Source organism: Anoplopoma fimbria, chromosome 9 (assembly GCF_027596085.1).
Source record: "Anoplopoma fimbria isolate UVic2021 breed Golden Eagle Sablefish chromosome 9, Afim_UVic_2022, whole genome shotgun sequence".
Taxonomy (NCBI): Eukaryota; Metazoa; Chordata; class Actinopteri; order Perciformes; family Anoplopomatidae; genus Anoplopoma; species Anoplopoma fimbria.
Genome location: NC_072457.1, coordinates 21,079,895 through 21,098,120, shown reverse-complemented (window position 1 = coordinate 21,098,120; position 18,226 = coordinate 21,079,895). Strand labels below are relative to the sequence as shown.

General features: G+C 38.8%; 2 protein-coding genes across 2 annotated transcripts; one reads left to right on the top strand and one right to left on the bottom strand.

The window, feature by feature from the left end:
• Positions 1-569: 569 nt before the first annotated feature.
• On the top strand, positions 570-1,583 carry bglapl (bone gamma-carboxyglutamate (gla) protein, like). Its single transcript, XM_054605182.1, has 4 exons — positions 570-632; positions 752-1,129; positions 1,234-1,330; positions 1,481-1,583. The coding sequence occupies exons 1-4, from the start codon at positions 572-574 to the stop codon at positions 1,581-1,583; spliced, it is 639 nt and encodes a 212-aa protein (XP_054461157.1). The 5' UTR covers positions 570-571.
• Positions 1,584-7,277: 5,694 nt separating this feature from the next.
• LOC129095826 (sodium-dependent phosphate transport protein 2B-like) lies at positions 7,278-13,323 on the bottom strand. Its single transcript, XM_054604399.1, has 11 exons — positions 13,278-13,323; positions 12,013-12,141; positions 11,587-11,730; positions 11,347-11,458; positions 10,387-10,579; positions 9,602-9,704; positions 9,398-9,523; positions 8,908-9,075; positions 8,704-8,820; positions 8,275-8,399; positions 7,278-7,882 (listed from the first exon to the last, which is right to left on the bottom strand). Exons 2-11 carry the CDS (start codon positions 12,116-12,118, stop codon positions 7,316-7,318), a joined length of 1,761 nt encoding a protein of 586 aa, XP_054460374.1. The 5' UTR covers positions 12,119-12,141; positions 13,278-13,323; the 3' UTR covers positions 7,278-7,315.
• Positions 13,324-18,226: the final 4,903 nt, after the last annotated feature.

Genomic DNA, 18,226 nt, shown 5'->3' with positions numbered 1-18,226 from the left:
GAGAAAAATACTGCACCCAAAAGCCAGAGGGAGAAACTGTTTGAAGACGAGTATAAAATAAATATTTATTCAGTAATTACATTTATGTATAGGACATATAGGAGTTCTTCAGAAGTAGAGGTTAAATATGTCTGAGTGTGTATATTTGCATGTGTGCATGTGGAGAAGGGGAATCCCCTGAAGTTAGTACGACTTGCAAAATGTCAAGTCAAGGCTATATACGTACATACATACATATATGTTTACATACAGTACATGCACTGTACGTACAGTTGAATGCAGGGAATGTTTGTGGCAGTGTAAGTCTGTGCTTGGGTGAACAAGTTTTTGGACTCTGTGCCAGGGCTGCGTGGGTGTTAAGGGGAGCTTTCTTGACAAGTGGAAGCGGAAACGTTGACATTTGATTCCCCGGCCAATCAGATGGCTAGCACTGGTCTGAGAAAGGAGGTGGACTTGGGTATATATTGACCTCGAATTGTGGAAAAGAAACAGAGCAAGCCATCGAAGGAAAGGAGGGGCGTAAAATCAAGAAAGCAACTTGTCCGCAGCTCGAAACTAACTACAAGGCATCATGAAGACTCTGACTCTTCTGTCCATCTGTGCCCTTCTGTCAGTGTGCTGGTCCATGGGAGGTAAGCACAAACTCATCCCATCACTGCTGTGATTCCTGAGATTGACCCCTGTTTTATTTGGAACAGTGTAAGTGCCGACAGTGTCTACAAAAGTGTTATTTTTTTCTGTGATTCCCCAGCTATTGAGCCAGAGGTTGTCGTGGACCCTGATGCTGACACAGAGGTTGACGCTGCACCTGCTGACCCCGCTGACTCCGCCGACCCCGCTGACTCCGCCGACCCCGCCGACCCCGACGACCCCGACGCCCCTGACGCCCCCGATTCATCATCCTCATCCTCCTCCGAGTCTGATTCGTCCTCGGCCTCCGACTCCAACTCTTCCTCAGACTCTTCAGCATCTGACTCGTCTTCCTCCTCCTCCTCCTCCTCTTCCTCCTCTGAGTCTACCGAGTCGTCTTCCTCTGAGTCCTCCTCCTCTGAGTCTGACTCCTCGGCATCCGACTCCACCGCCTCTGAATCTTCCCCTCCTTCTTCATCCGAGTTAGCCAGTGTTGATCGTATGCAACATTTTTGTCTCCAGAAAGAATCTTTGCATGGTTTCAGAATAACTTGAACTGTAAAACAAGAACATTTTCAACGATTTGAACGTTTGTCCCTGCAGCGTCTGAGGTGTTCATGAAGAGTGACATGGCGGCTGTTCTCCTGAGGAGAAGAAGAGCTGCCCCAGCAGGAGGCCTCAGCCTTCTGCAGCTGGAGAGGTAAAGTTATTTTCTTTATTCCTTGCTGCAAAGTTCCTACCCAAGGTCAAATAATAATTTTACTAATTAGTATGGTGTAAAAAAACAACTCAGAATTCAGCAATTTTGCAATCCCCCCTTCTAACCTTGTTTCTCTCCTCTGCCCTGCAGCCTGAGAGAGGTGTGTGAGCTGAACATTGCCTGTGACGAGATGGCTGAGACTGCAGGCATCGTCTCCGCATACAACGCCTACTACGGACCCGTCCCCTTCTAAGATGAACTAGAACTGTGTCGTTTCGTAAAATAACAGTGCAGCAACTCCGGACAAGGAGCAGTCAATCCCCCAAAAAATAACAAAAAAAGGAAAAAGATTTGGCCCATGTTATGTTATGATGCCAAATGGAGATTTTTTTTTTTTAAGGCACAAATCCTTGCACAAGTTACCAGCTTTAACGGTATGAAAAGGTCTCCTCCAGGCTTTCAGAGAGAGGCACATGGAAACGCAAGCCTGTGAAGTATGTAGTAGCCCACACAAGATTAAATTATTCTCTACGTCTGTGGTATAATGCAATGAATGGTGCTACAAGTGAAGATGCAGTGTATGTTAATGTATTGGTGTTTTTTTATGTTGTGCTTTAGTGTTACTTTATTTGGAAGTAGTAGTTACAGTAAGCAGTGGATGTAGTAGTGTATACTGTAGTTTTAGTAATAGTGTATTGATAATGGTAGTGGTAGTGTACAGTGTGTGTAGAATGCACATATTACACATACAAGCCACAAATTGCCTCTGGGTTTGAAAATAATAAATTATTTTGTTTTGTCGAATTGCTTGTCTTGTCCTCAATGACTGAAATGTTTTGATGGAAGCTGATGGAAGGAATGACATTATACGAGAACCACTACGAATGACACCCTCCACATTAAAGTACTCATGTAATCCATCGTTAATATAAAAATATCTATCTGCTTCAATGCTGGCTGAGATATGTTCTGCAGAGGATACGAATCAGATTATCTTTCATACATTAACATGCACAACACAAGTGGCTTCATCATCAGTCAACATGATACCTCTCCATTTAGCATTTATGCTGTTCCTATATTTGCCACTAGATGTCAGAGTTGGTTAGTCATAAAGGTTTCAGTAGACGTTCAAGAGTTTTCAGTCCACAAGTCAAGACTTAATGTTGTATTCAGTTTGGAAACATGATAACACTCAGACAGAATATAATATTATATCAATCATATCAAACTGCCAACAGAAATAATTATATATATTTAACCAAAATGTCACAGATTTCCCTTCTGAAACTTATACAAAAATCATGGTTACAAAAACATTGCCTGTGCATCTATGACTGGAAAGAAATAATAAAAAAAATAGCGTTTAATTAAAAGCAAACATAATTAAATGATTACTTATCAATAGAATTGATTCGAATAAGAAGTTATTCTGCACAATGAAGCTCAAACATCCAAGTGAACTTAAAAAAAAAAAAGCCACAAACTTTCAGTACATTTCAATCTTTGAACAGTCGTAAGCCTCATCAATGGGTTTGCCCTCTGCTGAATCACAGTGACAACGAGATACCCCGTCACGTGCTGAAATGCTGGGAAGCCCTGAATGTGTGAACTGCTTTATCATTAACAGAGAGAGCAGGTAAGACCAAGCACTATTGATTTCCTCTGTACACACAGAGAGAGAGAGAGAGAGAGAGAGAGAGAGAGAGAGAGAGAGAGAGAGAGAGAGAGAGAGAGAGACTGATTGCACCAGCTTCTTAAGTTCAACATTAGCCCCGTTCTCACGTGGAGATTTGTTGCTACTTAATACATTTTTACAGCAGGTAACTGCGAGGGGGCAGAGCAAACTGACATAATAAAGTTGTGCTATCAGATAATCCAGTCAGAGTGACGAGTGAAAAAGTAATATGGAAAACACATCTGACCTGACACTCAATTAATTAATAATAATAATAATAATTTACACATAATATCCCAACATACCTCAAATTGCAAATGATGTACTTTTGCCAATCTTGTTTGAATAACATGTTAAAGTACTCATGCACATCTAGGTGTTTACCCCCTCTCTGAAACATATGGATTTCTCCATTTATGCATATGTAGTTTAAACAATATGATACCTACATTCACAAAGGCCCCTAAAACTTTACTCTTTGGAAGTGCAGTTTGTGATGCTACAGTGGATCCCTATTTAAACAACTGACTAAAACTTTTATTAGATTTGAGGGTGCTGTCTGGGTTAGTAAAACACTAGTTTGCAACCAGCAGTGGAAGAAGTACTCTGACTTTCTTCTTAAAACATTTTTAAAGGTACCTGTGCAACAATCGAAAAATACTCTTTCATAAGTAAAAGTCCTACATTCTTTATCCTACTTAAGTAAAAGTACATAAGTATTACCCGGAGCATTTTATTGTTGAAGCTGTGGAGCTGGTTACTGCTTTATATACTACAGTTAAATAGTTTAGATCAGTGGTTCCCAACATAGGGTCGGGCTACAAAGGGTCACAAGATAAATCTAAGGGGTCCAGAGATGATTTATGGGAGAGGACAGAGAAAAAGAAAAAAAAAAGTTCTGCCACACAAACACATATTTTCATATTTGCCTCTCTGAAATATTGTATACATCTACATCTTTAGTCCATGAACAGTTATTTGAATAAAACCATGTGAGAAGTTCACAGAGGAAATGTCTTGGTGGACAACTTAACAACTTAAAGACATCTGAAACAAGTTGCCCCAACAAGATCCTGCTTCCTTGTGTGAGGTCTCAAGCTAAAGAGGTCCGGAACCACTGTTATAATATATAATGTTTGGTCTGACCTCAAAATGTACTTGAGTAAATGTACATATTCACTCAGTCAGTTGACCATGTGGAAAGTGTCTTGTGGTTGTTCCTGCGCTTTGGCATAGCTGTGTGCCCTCGATATTGACATATTGATAATCCATCTCATGTTGTTTGCATAAGGTTTACTGACAGTATAGCAGTCAGTACAACAGTTTCCTGGACACTGGCTGTGTTTCGTGCCCAGATAATTATGAGATAAAATAGTTCCATACTCTCAAATGATTTAGAGCAGTCATAAACGAGAACCAGCAAACTACTTTACTATCAGAAAGAGTTAGTTATCGCAAAAAATTGTGAAATACTAATAATGCTGATAATAATAATGTTGTTGATAACCTTTATGATACTTTGAGATACTCAGCACGTTTGGCACTCTGAACTGTAAACTCTCAACTTTATTTTGTCAACATTGTTCATGCCCAACATGCTTTACTCAGATCTCCAGATAAAACTGATAGGAGGGCAATAAATGGACCATTATTATATCATGCATCATATAATGAGGGAACATTTAAAACGGTGAGTCAAGTGAGTGAGTCAAGAAAAGAGTTCTTTCAATCAGGTATAATTTTGAATCTTTTATTTCTAAATAATCATTATGGAGACAAAATATACAACTCAACATTAACATTAAAAGTTTAAAACATTTAGTTAGATGCACATTCGTCTTATTTCAAACTACATATTCCTTGAATACAATTATCCGTCTCAATTACAAAATATGTTTTACACCTTCAAACGATGTGATAAGGATCTCCATGTGTCTTTCATACACCGTAAGAATAAGATTTCCCTTGTCCTTGTAAATAAACAAATGACAAACCTGATAGAAACGTGGAAACGTAGTGAGCATTTTTCTAAATATGCCTGTGGTTTTGTGCAAATATGATCCTGACTGACTGTCTCTACTGCTGTCATTCCTACACACTGGGTGACCCACAGGTGGGTCTAATACTAATAATGCTGATAATAATAATGATGTTGTTGATAACCTTTATGATACTTTGAGATACTGAGCACGTTTGGCACTCTGAACTGTAAACTCTCAACTTTATTTTGTCAAAATTGTTCATGCCCAACATGCTTTACTCTACTCAGATCTCCAGATAAAACTGATAGGAGGGCAATAAATGGACCATTATTATATCATACATCATATAATGAGGGAACATTTAAAACGGTGAGTCAAGTGAGTGAGTCAAGAAAAGAGTTCTTTCAATCAGGTATAATTTTGAATCTTTTATTTCTAAATAATCATTATGGAGACAAAATATACAACTCAACATTAACATTAAAAGTTTAAAACATTTAGTTAGATGCACATTCGTCTTATTTCAAACTACATATTCCTTGAATACAATTATCCGTCTCAATTACAAAATATGTTTTACACCTTAAAACGATGTGATAAGGATCTCCATGTGTCTTTCATACACCGTAAGAATAAGATTTCCCTTGTCCTTGTAAATAAACAAATGACAAACCTGATAGAAACGTGGAAACGTAGTGAGCATTTTTCTAAATATGCCTGTGGTTTTGTGCAAATATGATCCTGACTGACTGTCTCTACTGCTGTCATTCCTACACACTGGGTGACCCACAGGTGGGTCAAAGGAGATTTTACAAGTGCTGCAATATAGATTTGCATAATTTAGTCCATCAGCTATCATTTAACGTTTCTTTCTGCAGTACAACTTTGAGCTGATGTAAGGAAAAAACAAGATATATCTGAAACTAAACGAGATTTGTGAAACATATGTTTCTTCAAAATGGCTGGTTTACCTGTTTATGATCATAAAAGGTGATGTGAGAATACTATTCCACCGTATACTAGTGTACAAAGACTTTGCATCCTCAGAAGTTTCTCATTTCAACAACATGGAATATAAAACAACCTTTGCATTTTTTGCTCTTTCAATAACTGTTCCCTATGAATACCAGTTATTGACTTAGTTCAGCAATAGTTAACATACATGTACATTTGTATTTCAGCATTTATGTGATCTCATAGATAACATCTCCTGCTACATCTGGAAAATGTTTAAATGGTGATTTATTATTTTATGCTATCATAGTGACACTTTAGAAACTCAAATACTATAGTATAAGTCTGGTAATATTCCAGTATTTTTCTTATTGTCCCAAAAAACCCTGATTATTCCCGCATTACATGGACCTCATGCTGTCAAACAAGACAAAACGTCTGCAGCCGTGCTAGCAGCTTCGTGAGACACATTGGTGCTTTAAGATAAATGCTAAAGTTAGCATGCTAACATGCTCAACGTCACACTGCTGATGTTTAGCAGGCATATCGTAAATGTTCTCCTACTTTTGAATGTTAGCATGCTTACATTTGCTAATTAGTATGTCTGGGCAATATCTCTTAAAATCAATATCATGATTAATCGTTTCATTTACCTCGGTTACAACAACATTATCTAAATAGAAAGCAAGGAATTGTTGTCTGTATGTTATTCGCTCATCTTTAGAATTGTCAACTGGTCTACCTCACATTTTGCTATTATATTGCTGGGGATCAAAAAAGTGTCGAAGTTGGTGTGATTTGGATACAAGTTCAATATTAATAAACTTAGAATAAACAACTGAAAGTGCTCTGTGCCGCAAAGGGTGCAGGGATTTAAGGCTCTGCGGACTGGGTCGGACATCTTGTCTACAGCTGACCTTTTCCGAACTACCAAATTCTCAAACTCAAAACCCAATTCACCTCTTGCTTCTGTTTGAGTAGTGTTTGATATAAATTACAGTGTCCAGCTGTTTTAGGAAATTATTATGACTTTAAAAAATAAATCTATATGTTTGTAAGCTGTTTTTAACAGTCTTTTTTTTATGTCTTTCGCAGGAGCCAACTGGCTTAATGCTTGAGGCATGGAAAGTCAGAGTATTGGAGAGATGGACTAACATATTCCTTGGGATTGGTTGACGATAATAAAAAAAAATGTTTTTGCCAACATCACGCAGGTGACCAAGGCCAACCCTTTACTCCATGTTATTTTCCTTTTCTTTTTCATTATTTCATTCATACGCTAACATAAATATTACAGAAATTTGAGAGTTCTGCCAAAATGTGTTTGGTCCTTTTCAAATGACCAATGCACTTATATGTATATATAAAATCTCAAAGTCGGGTCATTTTTAAAATCTTTAGTTCTAAATTTATCTCGTTTTCCACTTCTTTCTCTGCACTCATTGCAGGGTTATCATACACCTCTGTGTGTGATTTATAGTTTTTTTCCACAGATTCTTTCTCTCCGGGTTCTTGGTCGTCAGCAGCGAGCTGGCAGCATTTGCAGCAGCAACAGCATTTGGCAGTAAATACCCCAACCACTTTGTCCCAGGGAGCCAGGGAGTGGGCCCAGAGAGGGAGGAAGTCCCAGGATCGCAGTGCTGCAGGCAGACACCCGGGTTTCCGTTTCTGCAGCAGGTTGATCACCAAGATGATGATTAACATGATCACCAGAGGTGCACCCACACCCGCCAGTACCTGCCAGCCAGCCAGCGACAGGCTGAAGATGAGGAGCGGTAAAAGGAAGAAGAAGGAGATGATATAGACGCCAGCAAACCAGCGGTAGGAGGCTGTGATGTTGCCCAGGCCTTTAGCCAGCCGGATAGGGAGGCGAGTGAAGGGGATTGGATACCACAGAATGATGCCTGAGATGTTGAACAGGAAGTGCACAAGGGCGATCTGGAAAGAACAACAACAAACGTTATTGATATGCTTCAGTTATTATTTTCCTCCTCATGAAATAATAATAAATAATAACTCTATAACATACTATGATACTACTAATATAATGTATTTAATGAAAAAAAGGTAACAGTTTACCATACAGGTCTGTCATTTTTTATAATAATTTCCCAACCATGTAGAATGTATGCTACATTTTATACTAGATAAAAAAAAAAACAGTATTGAATTGATACAGTGACAAATATTTATTGTTATTCATTCTCAGGACAGCTTAACATGTAAAAAACAAAAAATCTTGTCCAAGAGTCCAAAATTGTAAAAAAATATACTGTATATATATTTACTTCTGTTTAAATTGAACCATTCATTTGATGGGAATTACCGACCTGTAGAGCATTAGCCAGTGTGTCTCCAGGACTAGCCATAGCTGCCAGGATGGCTGTGGTGGTTGTGCCAATATTTGAACCCAGAGACAATGGGTATGCTCTTTCTATGCTGATGACACCAATACCTATTTAAAGAGAAAATGGGAAAACAAGTTAAGTTTGTGTGCTCTCTAGATCCCTCTCCACTGTATTCAACCTATCTTTGTTGGAGAGACAGTGTCTGAACAATGGTTTACTGCCTAAAACGTCACCAGAGAGAATAAGAAAATACAGAAACATTAAGAAAAGCAGAATAAAATCCCCTATCTATGGGAATTTGCAAAAAAAAGAAAGTGCAAAATGTTACATAGACTTTTGAAATGAAAAAAAAAACCAGAGATGAATGAAATGGATGGATGGATGGATGGATGAATGAATGATTGACCTCACCAACAAGTGGAGTAATAGCAGAAGTGAAAACCGAACTGCTCTGCACAATGAAGGTCATTCCAGCTCCGACTAAAATGGCAATGTAACCTGTGACCCAACCAAATGGAAAAGGGAAATCTGCACGCACAAACAGAAACACAACATTCATGCATTACTAACCAACTCAATCACATTGCATTCATTGCACATGAGTGTGCCACCTACTGGTGTTGAGGATCTTCTTGATGACTGCAGCCACCTGTCCCTTCAGCATGGAGTTGAGCAGCTTGACGATCAGGATCAGGCAGGAGCAGAGCACCAGCAGAGAAAGAGCCAGCAGGATCAGACCCACTGCCAGGTCGGACAGATTCACATTCACAAAGAGATGCTTACCTAAGGACAGACAAACACAAATGAAAGTTACGATACGGACACAACATCCTTCTTATTTCTAAGCTGCACAAATTGATTTTCTTTTTGCCAAATGGGGGCAGAAGAACTATACAACAACTTGAAAAACACACATTTATTTTTAGTATCACCTAATAGAGTTGTTATGGTTGATGTGTTGCTAGAAGGTGATCACTTTCTTTTTGCTAAAAACGGCTGTCTTCTGATGTTGGAAATGGGGTCAATGAACCCATAAAAACCAAATTATTGATTTAAAAAATCCATAATAATAAAAGAGTATAAATACTGTGAAAACTGGTCTTACATTTCTGGACATTGTAAGTTTCAGAAATGTTCTTCAGCGTGAAGGTGTAGTTGCCATCGTCCCAGCAGAGAGACGGAGAAGTGCAGTTTTCGGGACCAGGAACTGTGACGTTCATCAAGGTCTGAAACGCAGCAGCAGTTTGACAATAACCATTTGAATCTTCATGATGTTTTGAAATGTTTGCTACGTTGCTGACATGCCTTGGACTTACTGTGTTGGTGAAGGTTTGGCACCATTTCTTGATGAGGCTCTTGTTCCTGGCTGCTGGGTCACCGATGGCAATCCCACTAATGACAGCCTGATCCAACTAAGTTGGAGGGAAAGAACATGCAGAAATGTAAAACCAAGACATAAATAGTAATGTTATATAGTGGTATTTATTTCTCTGATACACTGGTCATTTCTTTTAAAGAGAAAAAACAACACAATTCCAAACACAGAAATGATGAAGAAGTTACTGTGGAGTGAATATACACAACACTAACAATTGTGAAGTGGCTTCTGTATCAGCCAGACTGCTGTTCAAGTCACCATCTGTCTTGAATTACAGTGACAAACCAAAGAGTGTGACCAATTAAGCTCACCGTTAATGCCGCTAAAATCACCTATCTACCCAGAGGTGATAATTTCATACACCTACTGGTGATAAATTGATTCACACTTGTTGTTTGCGACAAGTTCAAGTGAAGCTAAATGGCTACTGGCATAGCCAAAAGATCTGTACCTTTTGCACTTGCTGGAAAATAATTTCTAAAACCAGAACTTTCATTTTGTCTTCTGTGCAATTTTTTTTACTTCTATGTATGTCTAAGGGTATCACAGTTCTGTCTGTTCTGGGCATTAGATAGGATGTATCCAGATGTGCACCACTGAGGCTCCTTACAACTTCATTACAGCTTAATGAATTTCAGTCTGGATAGCTAAAATAGAAAATTTAAATGGCAGCAAGGCAGTTTGCACAAGGAACATAATCGGAAATTACATTTTACCTGTATAATTGACTCAGTGAGGACATCGGTGATCACATTTAACAGGTCTGGGGCTTCTCCACTCTCAATTTTAAAGGAGTCGACGATGAGCTTGGTGACATAGTACATATAACCGGTGGCGGTTTCCAGAGGCAGCAGCACCAGCACAGACAGCCAGTTGAAGAAGTCGTGCACTGTGGCCCCTGCAAAAGCCCTGGGTACATTGTAAAAGAAAGTAGATAAAGTAGATAAAGAAAGTAGAAGTAAAATTACCTTTGATCTTTCTAATGGGAGATACATATTATTGCTGTCAAGCAATAAGTCATCTTGTAAGACGGTAGGTAAAACCCATAGGGATTTCTACATTTTGTGATTTTGTTATTTTTCAGATAACTTGAGGATCATACATGATCGGTTAAAGAGTAAATGCACACTTAAATATATAAATTAATTTAATTTAATTTAATTTAAAGCCTGTAAATGACTATACTGTGATGTAACAAATTAAATGTCAATATATATATATTTTTTATTTTTTATTTTTACCAAATTTATAAAAATCCACATTTCATGGTTTAAAAAAAACTGAAGATGATATCTACTGTTTTACATCAGCCAAATCCACCTGTTGGGACTAATTTGCTGTAGCTGTGATATTTGTTGACGCTGCGTTGAGGCATTCCACTTCCATTTTTTAAGTTATACCTTAAATATTTGTCCTTTTCTGTTCAAGGTAAGGATTTACATGCATTAGATATTGAAGATTTATTGTATTTAAATGTATCCTTACCCATTTCTTGGTTCATCAAAAGCTGTCATTTTGGATATAATACACATGTTTTTCACAGACTGCTACTAAAGTTTTCTTACTTACATTTTGACTGATACAGCAATACAAAATAATTGCAGTTTTTGGGGGCTTTCTGAACTGCAGAGAAAGGAGAGTCAAAGAAAGAAATCCATCACATACAAAATAATTACCTGCGAAAGGTGCTGCGGTCACCCGCCTGCGTCATGGCGACTAGTGTGTTGGTGACTGAGGTGCCAATGTTGGTGCCCATGATGATAGGAACAGCCAGCTGGACCGTGAGAACTGCCAAAGCAACACGGGTCCCCTTCATCATCAGTCCTCCTCCACACCTCTAACATCATCATCGTTCATGCATTCTGTGCATGGATGTGTATATGTGTGAAGTGTGAAGTGTGGAGGCTTGTACTCACGTCCAGAGGAGACCATGCTGACAACTATGGAGGAGGAAGTGGACGAGCTTTGAACCAGCAAGGTGACCAGAACACCAATGACCAGACCGGCCAGAGGGTTGGACAGAATCGTGTTGTCCTGAAGGATGTCGCCTGCTGCTTTACCTGATAGGACAATGTGAATATTCCCAAAAATGCTTAATTCCCCCACGTCAAAACAGTGTGCTGTGGAGATTCATTGGTTAAAATATCAATCGCAGTGTACCACTGTGCTTTTTTTTATGTGTTTTTATGACTTATTGGGATATTCGAATGGAACAAAGCCATCGTTTAGGTTATCAGAAACTACTTTTCCAACTCTGACAAGTCAAAATGTCTTCTGTGGTCCAGTTTAAAGGGACATCATTACACCCACACCAGGCTTCTGACAAGCGTTACTATGTTTACCTCCGACGAGCTGGAAAGCTGAGCTGAGGATGTCGAGAGAGCAGATGAACATGTAGAGGAAACCCAGCAGCAGGATAAACTTCCCCACTGACACCAAAACTCTCATCACCTTCCCTCTGGTGTCCAAAGCTGGGACAGACACAAGACAAAAGACAGACATGTTTATTTGTTGTAGCAGGAAAACCACAGGTTTGATTTGTACCATAAACATTGGCTCTGTTACATTTAAGAGTCTCAATAGGCTATGCTTGTGAGCGTACCCTGGAACTGATAAAGCTAAATGGCCTTTATTAATATTAGTAATTACAACTGTGGTTTTCCTGCTATGACATGTCAAAATATCAACCTTTTGCACAGCCCACATAGATGAGGGTCATTTGAAACAGTACCTACAGCGGGTTGGCACAGGATGAGCTGTCTGGCAACTGTTTTTATTACATCCGTTATTATTTATGAGCTCCATGGTTTCTAAATAATCAGATCAATAACTCTGATGGGATTTATTGTCTTGGGAGTTCAGCCAACTAGAGAGCTTCGAAATAAGTATTAACTGCCATTAGAAGTTTTTAATCAAAGTTGATTTAATGGCAAAAATACTAATTTTCCTCTCACCTGTAGTGCTACTTTTCAATCTCGATTGTTCAGGTGTTAGAATGTTGAAGAATGTTAGAGATATCGTCCGTAAATAGGTCTGCCTTCTCTCCAATATAATGGGACTACATGGCACACAGCTTGTGGTGCTTAAAACACCCCAAAAATACATTTGAAAACTCAACAGTGATGTCTCTTTCCAGAAATCATGATTACTCAAAGATAATCCACAGACCTTGTTGTGAACAGTTTAATGTGGGAACTATTTTCTTTCATCCATAGTAGTTAGATTAGAGCGAAGGCTGATCTCTATGGCCGACATTGAGTCTACTTTGATTTCATATTGTTGGACGTTAAAACATCCAATTGGGGGTGAATACTTTTTCTAGCACTGTAAGAAGGGTTTACATATACTTTGAATATATTACTCAATATATGACGTATGGCAATTAAGTTGATTATTTGACTGCACAAAAACAGTGTACTTGATAGCTCTCGAGGTTATGTAACAATATATGTGGGACCCTTTATCACTACTGTAAACTCTTTATGTAACCCATTAGTAGCCGTGTAAATGTATTACTCACTATATCTAATCACACACATGTTCCTTTAAAAGTACAAGGATAAGACAACACTTGCCCTCGTTGAACTGTGACATTAAAAGTCCTCACCTGTCCATGGGACCCCGGTGTCCTTCAGGTCTGGCAGGTCCCACGGGTCTGCGTCCTCCGGCTTCTCATCAATCAAAGCCACAGTGGAGTGTCTAGGGCTCGCTTTGACCTCTAGGAAAGACAAGAAGCCTGAATAAACTATGTACATTACATGTACAAATTATATGTATTCATCAGTAGCATTTTAAAACAATATGAAAAATACCTTTGCTCTTGTTTCCATGTCTCTCATTGTGGTCTTCGTTGCCATTGTTTTGAGCAGCCGTTAGCTAGGGAAAAAAAAGAAAACAATATATAAGGATTCAATTCGGAAAAGCTATATATTTATTGTGGAAAATGCTCATTACATAATGTTTCAATGTAATCTAAAAGTCGCAAATCATGAAAAGAGATTGCAGTCAAATCAAATATGACGACCTGAACGTTTGCCACATACGTCATACTGGTGGTTGGTATCGTATGTCATTACATTTGACAATCTATCTTTTGACAATTACAGTTTGACTATCACGGGCATCAGGTCCAGAAATACCACACACATACACACCCACACACAAATACACACTTTCCCCTCACATGCCAGGGTATTGATCTTATCATCACATGGTCTAGCTGCAGTAAAATTCCATTCACATGACACAGAAAGAAAGCTACCAGCTAATGATGTTACTTTTGGACTGAGATGTTAAATCAGTTAGTTATTTAAATGTACTTATGTAATGTGCGATGGATACAATTCTCTAACATGAAAATGTTATATTATTCTCTTGGGTTATTTACCAAAAGACCTGTTTTCTTTAATTACTTATGTTTGTGTTTTGTGTTTTCAGTGGTCCACAGGCAATAGTTCCCAAGATAAATGTCCTATTAATACTAAACAGTGTCTCTGCCAGTCTTTCATTGACTAGATCCATTTGTTCACTTTGAGTTTAGAGTCCATGGGCACACATACTTTGTGGTCTGCTTTCAAGCTAAATTAAATATTACTTTGAACATCATAAGCCATACTATATCTTCTGCACGTTATCATACTAGTAGTGGAATATGTTACCATCATAATAGTAACAACACAAATAATGGCATCATGTACAAATATATTATTATTATTATTATTATTATTATATTCCTTTATTGATCCCCATGGGGGAAATTCGGGTGTTGCATATAACCATTATGTTTGTAAAGTGTGGTAAAAACAATTAAGTTGGTATATTTGTAAGTGCATTATTCCAGTATTAATCATAATCTTAATAATAGCAGTAATACAATTTTGTGTTTGATGAATCCATTAGACATATTATTACAAATATAATAATACAAAATTGATATTACATCCAGTTTCCAGGTGACAGCAGAAATAAAGCACACAGATCAATGGAATGAGAATAGAATGGAATGCTTGTCCTCACCTGTGGCGGGCGTAGCGGGTCCATGCTCCCCTTGTGTGCTGAGCTCACCTGGGCTTCAGGTTTAGAAATGACTTCTCCACCCAGGAGGAGTGAAAGGTTGAGGTGTGGTAGGGAGGGGGGCCCACTTAGGGCAGAGGAGAATGTGATGTGCGGCGTTCACATCACCGGGGAAACTTCCGTCTCATAGATAAGCACACCTTACCAACCTCGATTAGTCCTCCCTGACACTGTTCTAATCTCTCTTGCGAGATGTGTCGCAACCCAACTCACATGGTACCTGATAAATTTTGAGATGGTGGTGTCTGTACCGTCGCCTGCACCTACACCGGCTGTTACTAACCTGTAAACTTACCTAAACACCTCTCTGGTTTTATGCCCTAAGATTCTTATTTGGTTGTTAATCCGTTTTGCAAATGTGTCCATCTATCTTAAAAAAAAAAAAATCCTGCATCGCCTTAAAAATAAAAATACTCTACAGCCATCAGATTGATGAAAGCTCCGGCCGGTGGACCATTGGGAGAGGAGTGGCAGAGAAAAGGTTTCCCCTGATCAAGGTTTATCCCACTAACAGATAGACCACATGGGGGGGGTTGCCGGATGTGCACTGTGCCCTACAAAGTTTGCGTATGTGGGTACAGTCTATTTTTGGCACACAATGAGATTTTTTTCTTTTTGGAGGAATCTATTGATTCTCTTAATACAGCTACCCATTGTTCAATACCTCAACATATCAATGAACCACGTTTAGGCCTATACAACCGCTGAGAGAACTTAGAGGAGAGAAAGTCAGCCTAGGCCACACTGATCCATTGAATTTCCATGGAAGTTGTGTTAGTTGAGGACGTCCTCTTTGACAGCTTCTATCTGTCTTTCTCTCAGCAGTACACAAGTGTCCTTTGTTGAACATTATTAATCCAGGGGGCATGTCCTCATAAAACACCTCCATGCTTGATTTCTGCCTTAATATATACAATGTTACCAGTATATTCGCTACATCTAGCTACAACAAATGTAGTGAAATATAGCCTTGCATGAAAGGCGTACTTAAGTGGCCCAAGAGCCCATCTGGTAAGCTCAAGTGACCCCACAATGAATCAATTGATCGTCACAGGTGTCCCTCTGTGGCCCTAATGCAGCCATTTGTAACAGTAACCGTTTCATCTGTGATCAGCCAAATTGCCCGGCCGCTCTGGTGTGACCTTAGGACTGAAATTAACCACAACACCCTTCTCTGTTATGCCCACTGACACAGATCAGACACAAATATGTTTTAGCCTGACACTCCCTGTCATGTCATGTTGCCAGTAAAACCGAATGGATGATAACTGGGACAGCGAAGGAAAAAATTCTCATCTATTCTTAGTTTTATCAATAAATGTTAGCCAATTGATTGTGGTCTAGCCACACTTCTTCCACTCTATGTCTTTCACTCCCTGGTTTGTGCTTTATCACTCTAGGATATGTATTTTCTAGCTTTACCAAGTTTTTTCAGAAATAGCATTAAAACATTTTTTTGGTGCATTATGCAAACACATATTAGAGGAAATCAACGTTTTCTTTGACGAACAGTGTGCAAGTGCAACAGCATCTCCTAGGCACTGCAGAACGCCATTACAACACTGTAGCATTCTATTCTTATAGGGCAACTTATAATAAAATACATATACAAAATACAAATTACCTATTTAATCGTATTTTTGACTCAAAACATGGAATGAATTAGTCAATACTATGTGGACACACAAACAATGAAGATAGATATGTAGATATTTTTCCCTTCCCTGATCTTCCTCCTCAGCTCCCTCATTTAATAAAAGAAAGTGAGTGTGATGACATTAAATAGAAAATATGTACAGTACCAGTCAAAAGTTTGGACACACCTTCTCATTCAACTACTTTGAGGAATCGAAAATATAAAACATATTCTGGTTTGTTGAGCATTTGTTTCTTTACCACATAATTCCATATGTGTTCCTTCATAGTTTGGATGTCTTCAATATTAATCTACAATGTAGAAAAAAAAATTAAAATAAAGAAAAACCATTGAATGAGAAGGTGTGTCCAAACTTTTGACTGGTACATTACAAGTAAATAGCACAAATACTTTTACAAAATAAGTGCAAATCTGGCAGCCATGATGTGTGTACTATTTAGCTGAATGAATATATATATATATATATATATATATATATATACAGTGGGGCAAAAAAGTATTTAGTTCTCCCACTTAAAAAGATGAGAGGCCTGTAATTTTCATCATAGGTATACCTAAACTATGAGAGACAGAATGAGAAAAATCACATTGTCTGATTTTTAAAGAATATATTTGCAGATTATGGTGGAAAATAAGTATTTGGTCAATAACAAAAGTTCATCTCAATACTTTGTTATATACCCTTTGTTGGCAATGACAGAGGTCAAACGTTTTCTGTAAGTCTTCACAAGCTTTTCACACACTGTTGCTGGTATTTTGGCCCATTCCTCCATGCAGATCTCCTCTAGAGCAGTGATGTTTTGGGGCTGTCGCTGGGCAACACGGACTTTCAACTCCCTCCACAGATTTTCTATGGGGTTGAGATCTGGAGACTGGCTAGGCCACTCCAGGACCTTGAAATGCTTCTTACGAAGCCACTCCTTTGTTGCCCGGGCGGTGTGTTTGGGATCATTGTCATGCTGAAAGACCCAGCCACGTTTCATCTTCAATGCCCTTGCTGATGGAAGGAGGTTTTCACTCAAAATCTCACGATACATGGCCCCATTCATTCTTTCCTTTACATGGATCAGTCGTCCTGGTCCCCTTGCAGAAAAACAGCCCCAAAGCATGATGTTTCCACCCCCATGCTTCACAGTAGGTATGGTGTTCTTTGGATGCAACTCGGCATTCTTTCTCCTCCTCTTGTGATCATTTTGGCCCCACGGGGTGAGATCTTGCGTGGAGCCCCAGATCGAGGGAGATTATCAGTGGTCTTGTATGTCTTCCATTTTCTAATAATTGCTCCCACAGTTGATTTCTTCACACCAAGCTGCTTACCTATTGCAGATTCAGTCTTCCCAGCCTGGTGCAGGTCTACAATTTTGTTTCTGGTGTCCTTTGACAGCTCTTTGGTCTTGGCCATAGTGGAGTTTGGAGTGTGACTGTTTGAGGTTGTGGACAGGTGTCTTTTATACTGATAACAAGTTCAAACAGGTGCCATTAATACAGGTAACGAGTGGAGGACAGAGGAGCCTCTTAAAGAAGAAGTTACAGGTCTGTGAGAGCCAGAAATCTTGCTTGTTTGTAGGTGACCAAATACTTATTTTACCGAGGAATTTACCAATTAATTCATTAAAAATTCTACAATGTGATTTCCTGGATTCTTTCCCCCATTCTGTCTCTCATAGTTGAAGTGTACCTATGATGAAAATTACAGGGTCTCTCATCTTTTTAAGTGGGAAAACTTGCACAATTGGTGGCTGACTAAATACTTTTTTGCCCCACTGTATATATATATATGTGTGTGTGTGTGTGTGTGTGTGTGTGTGTCCCGGAGTGTGAGTGGG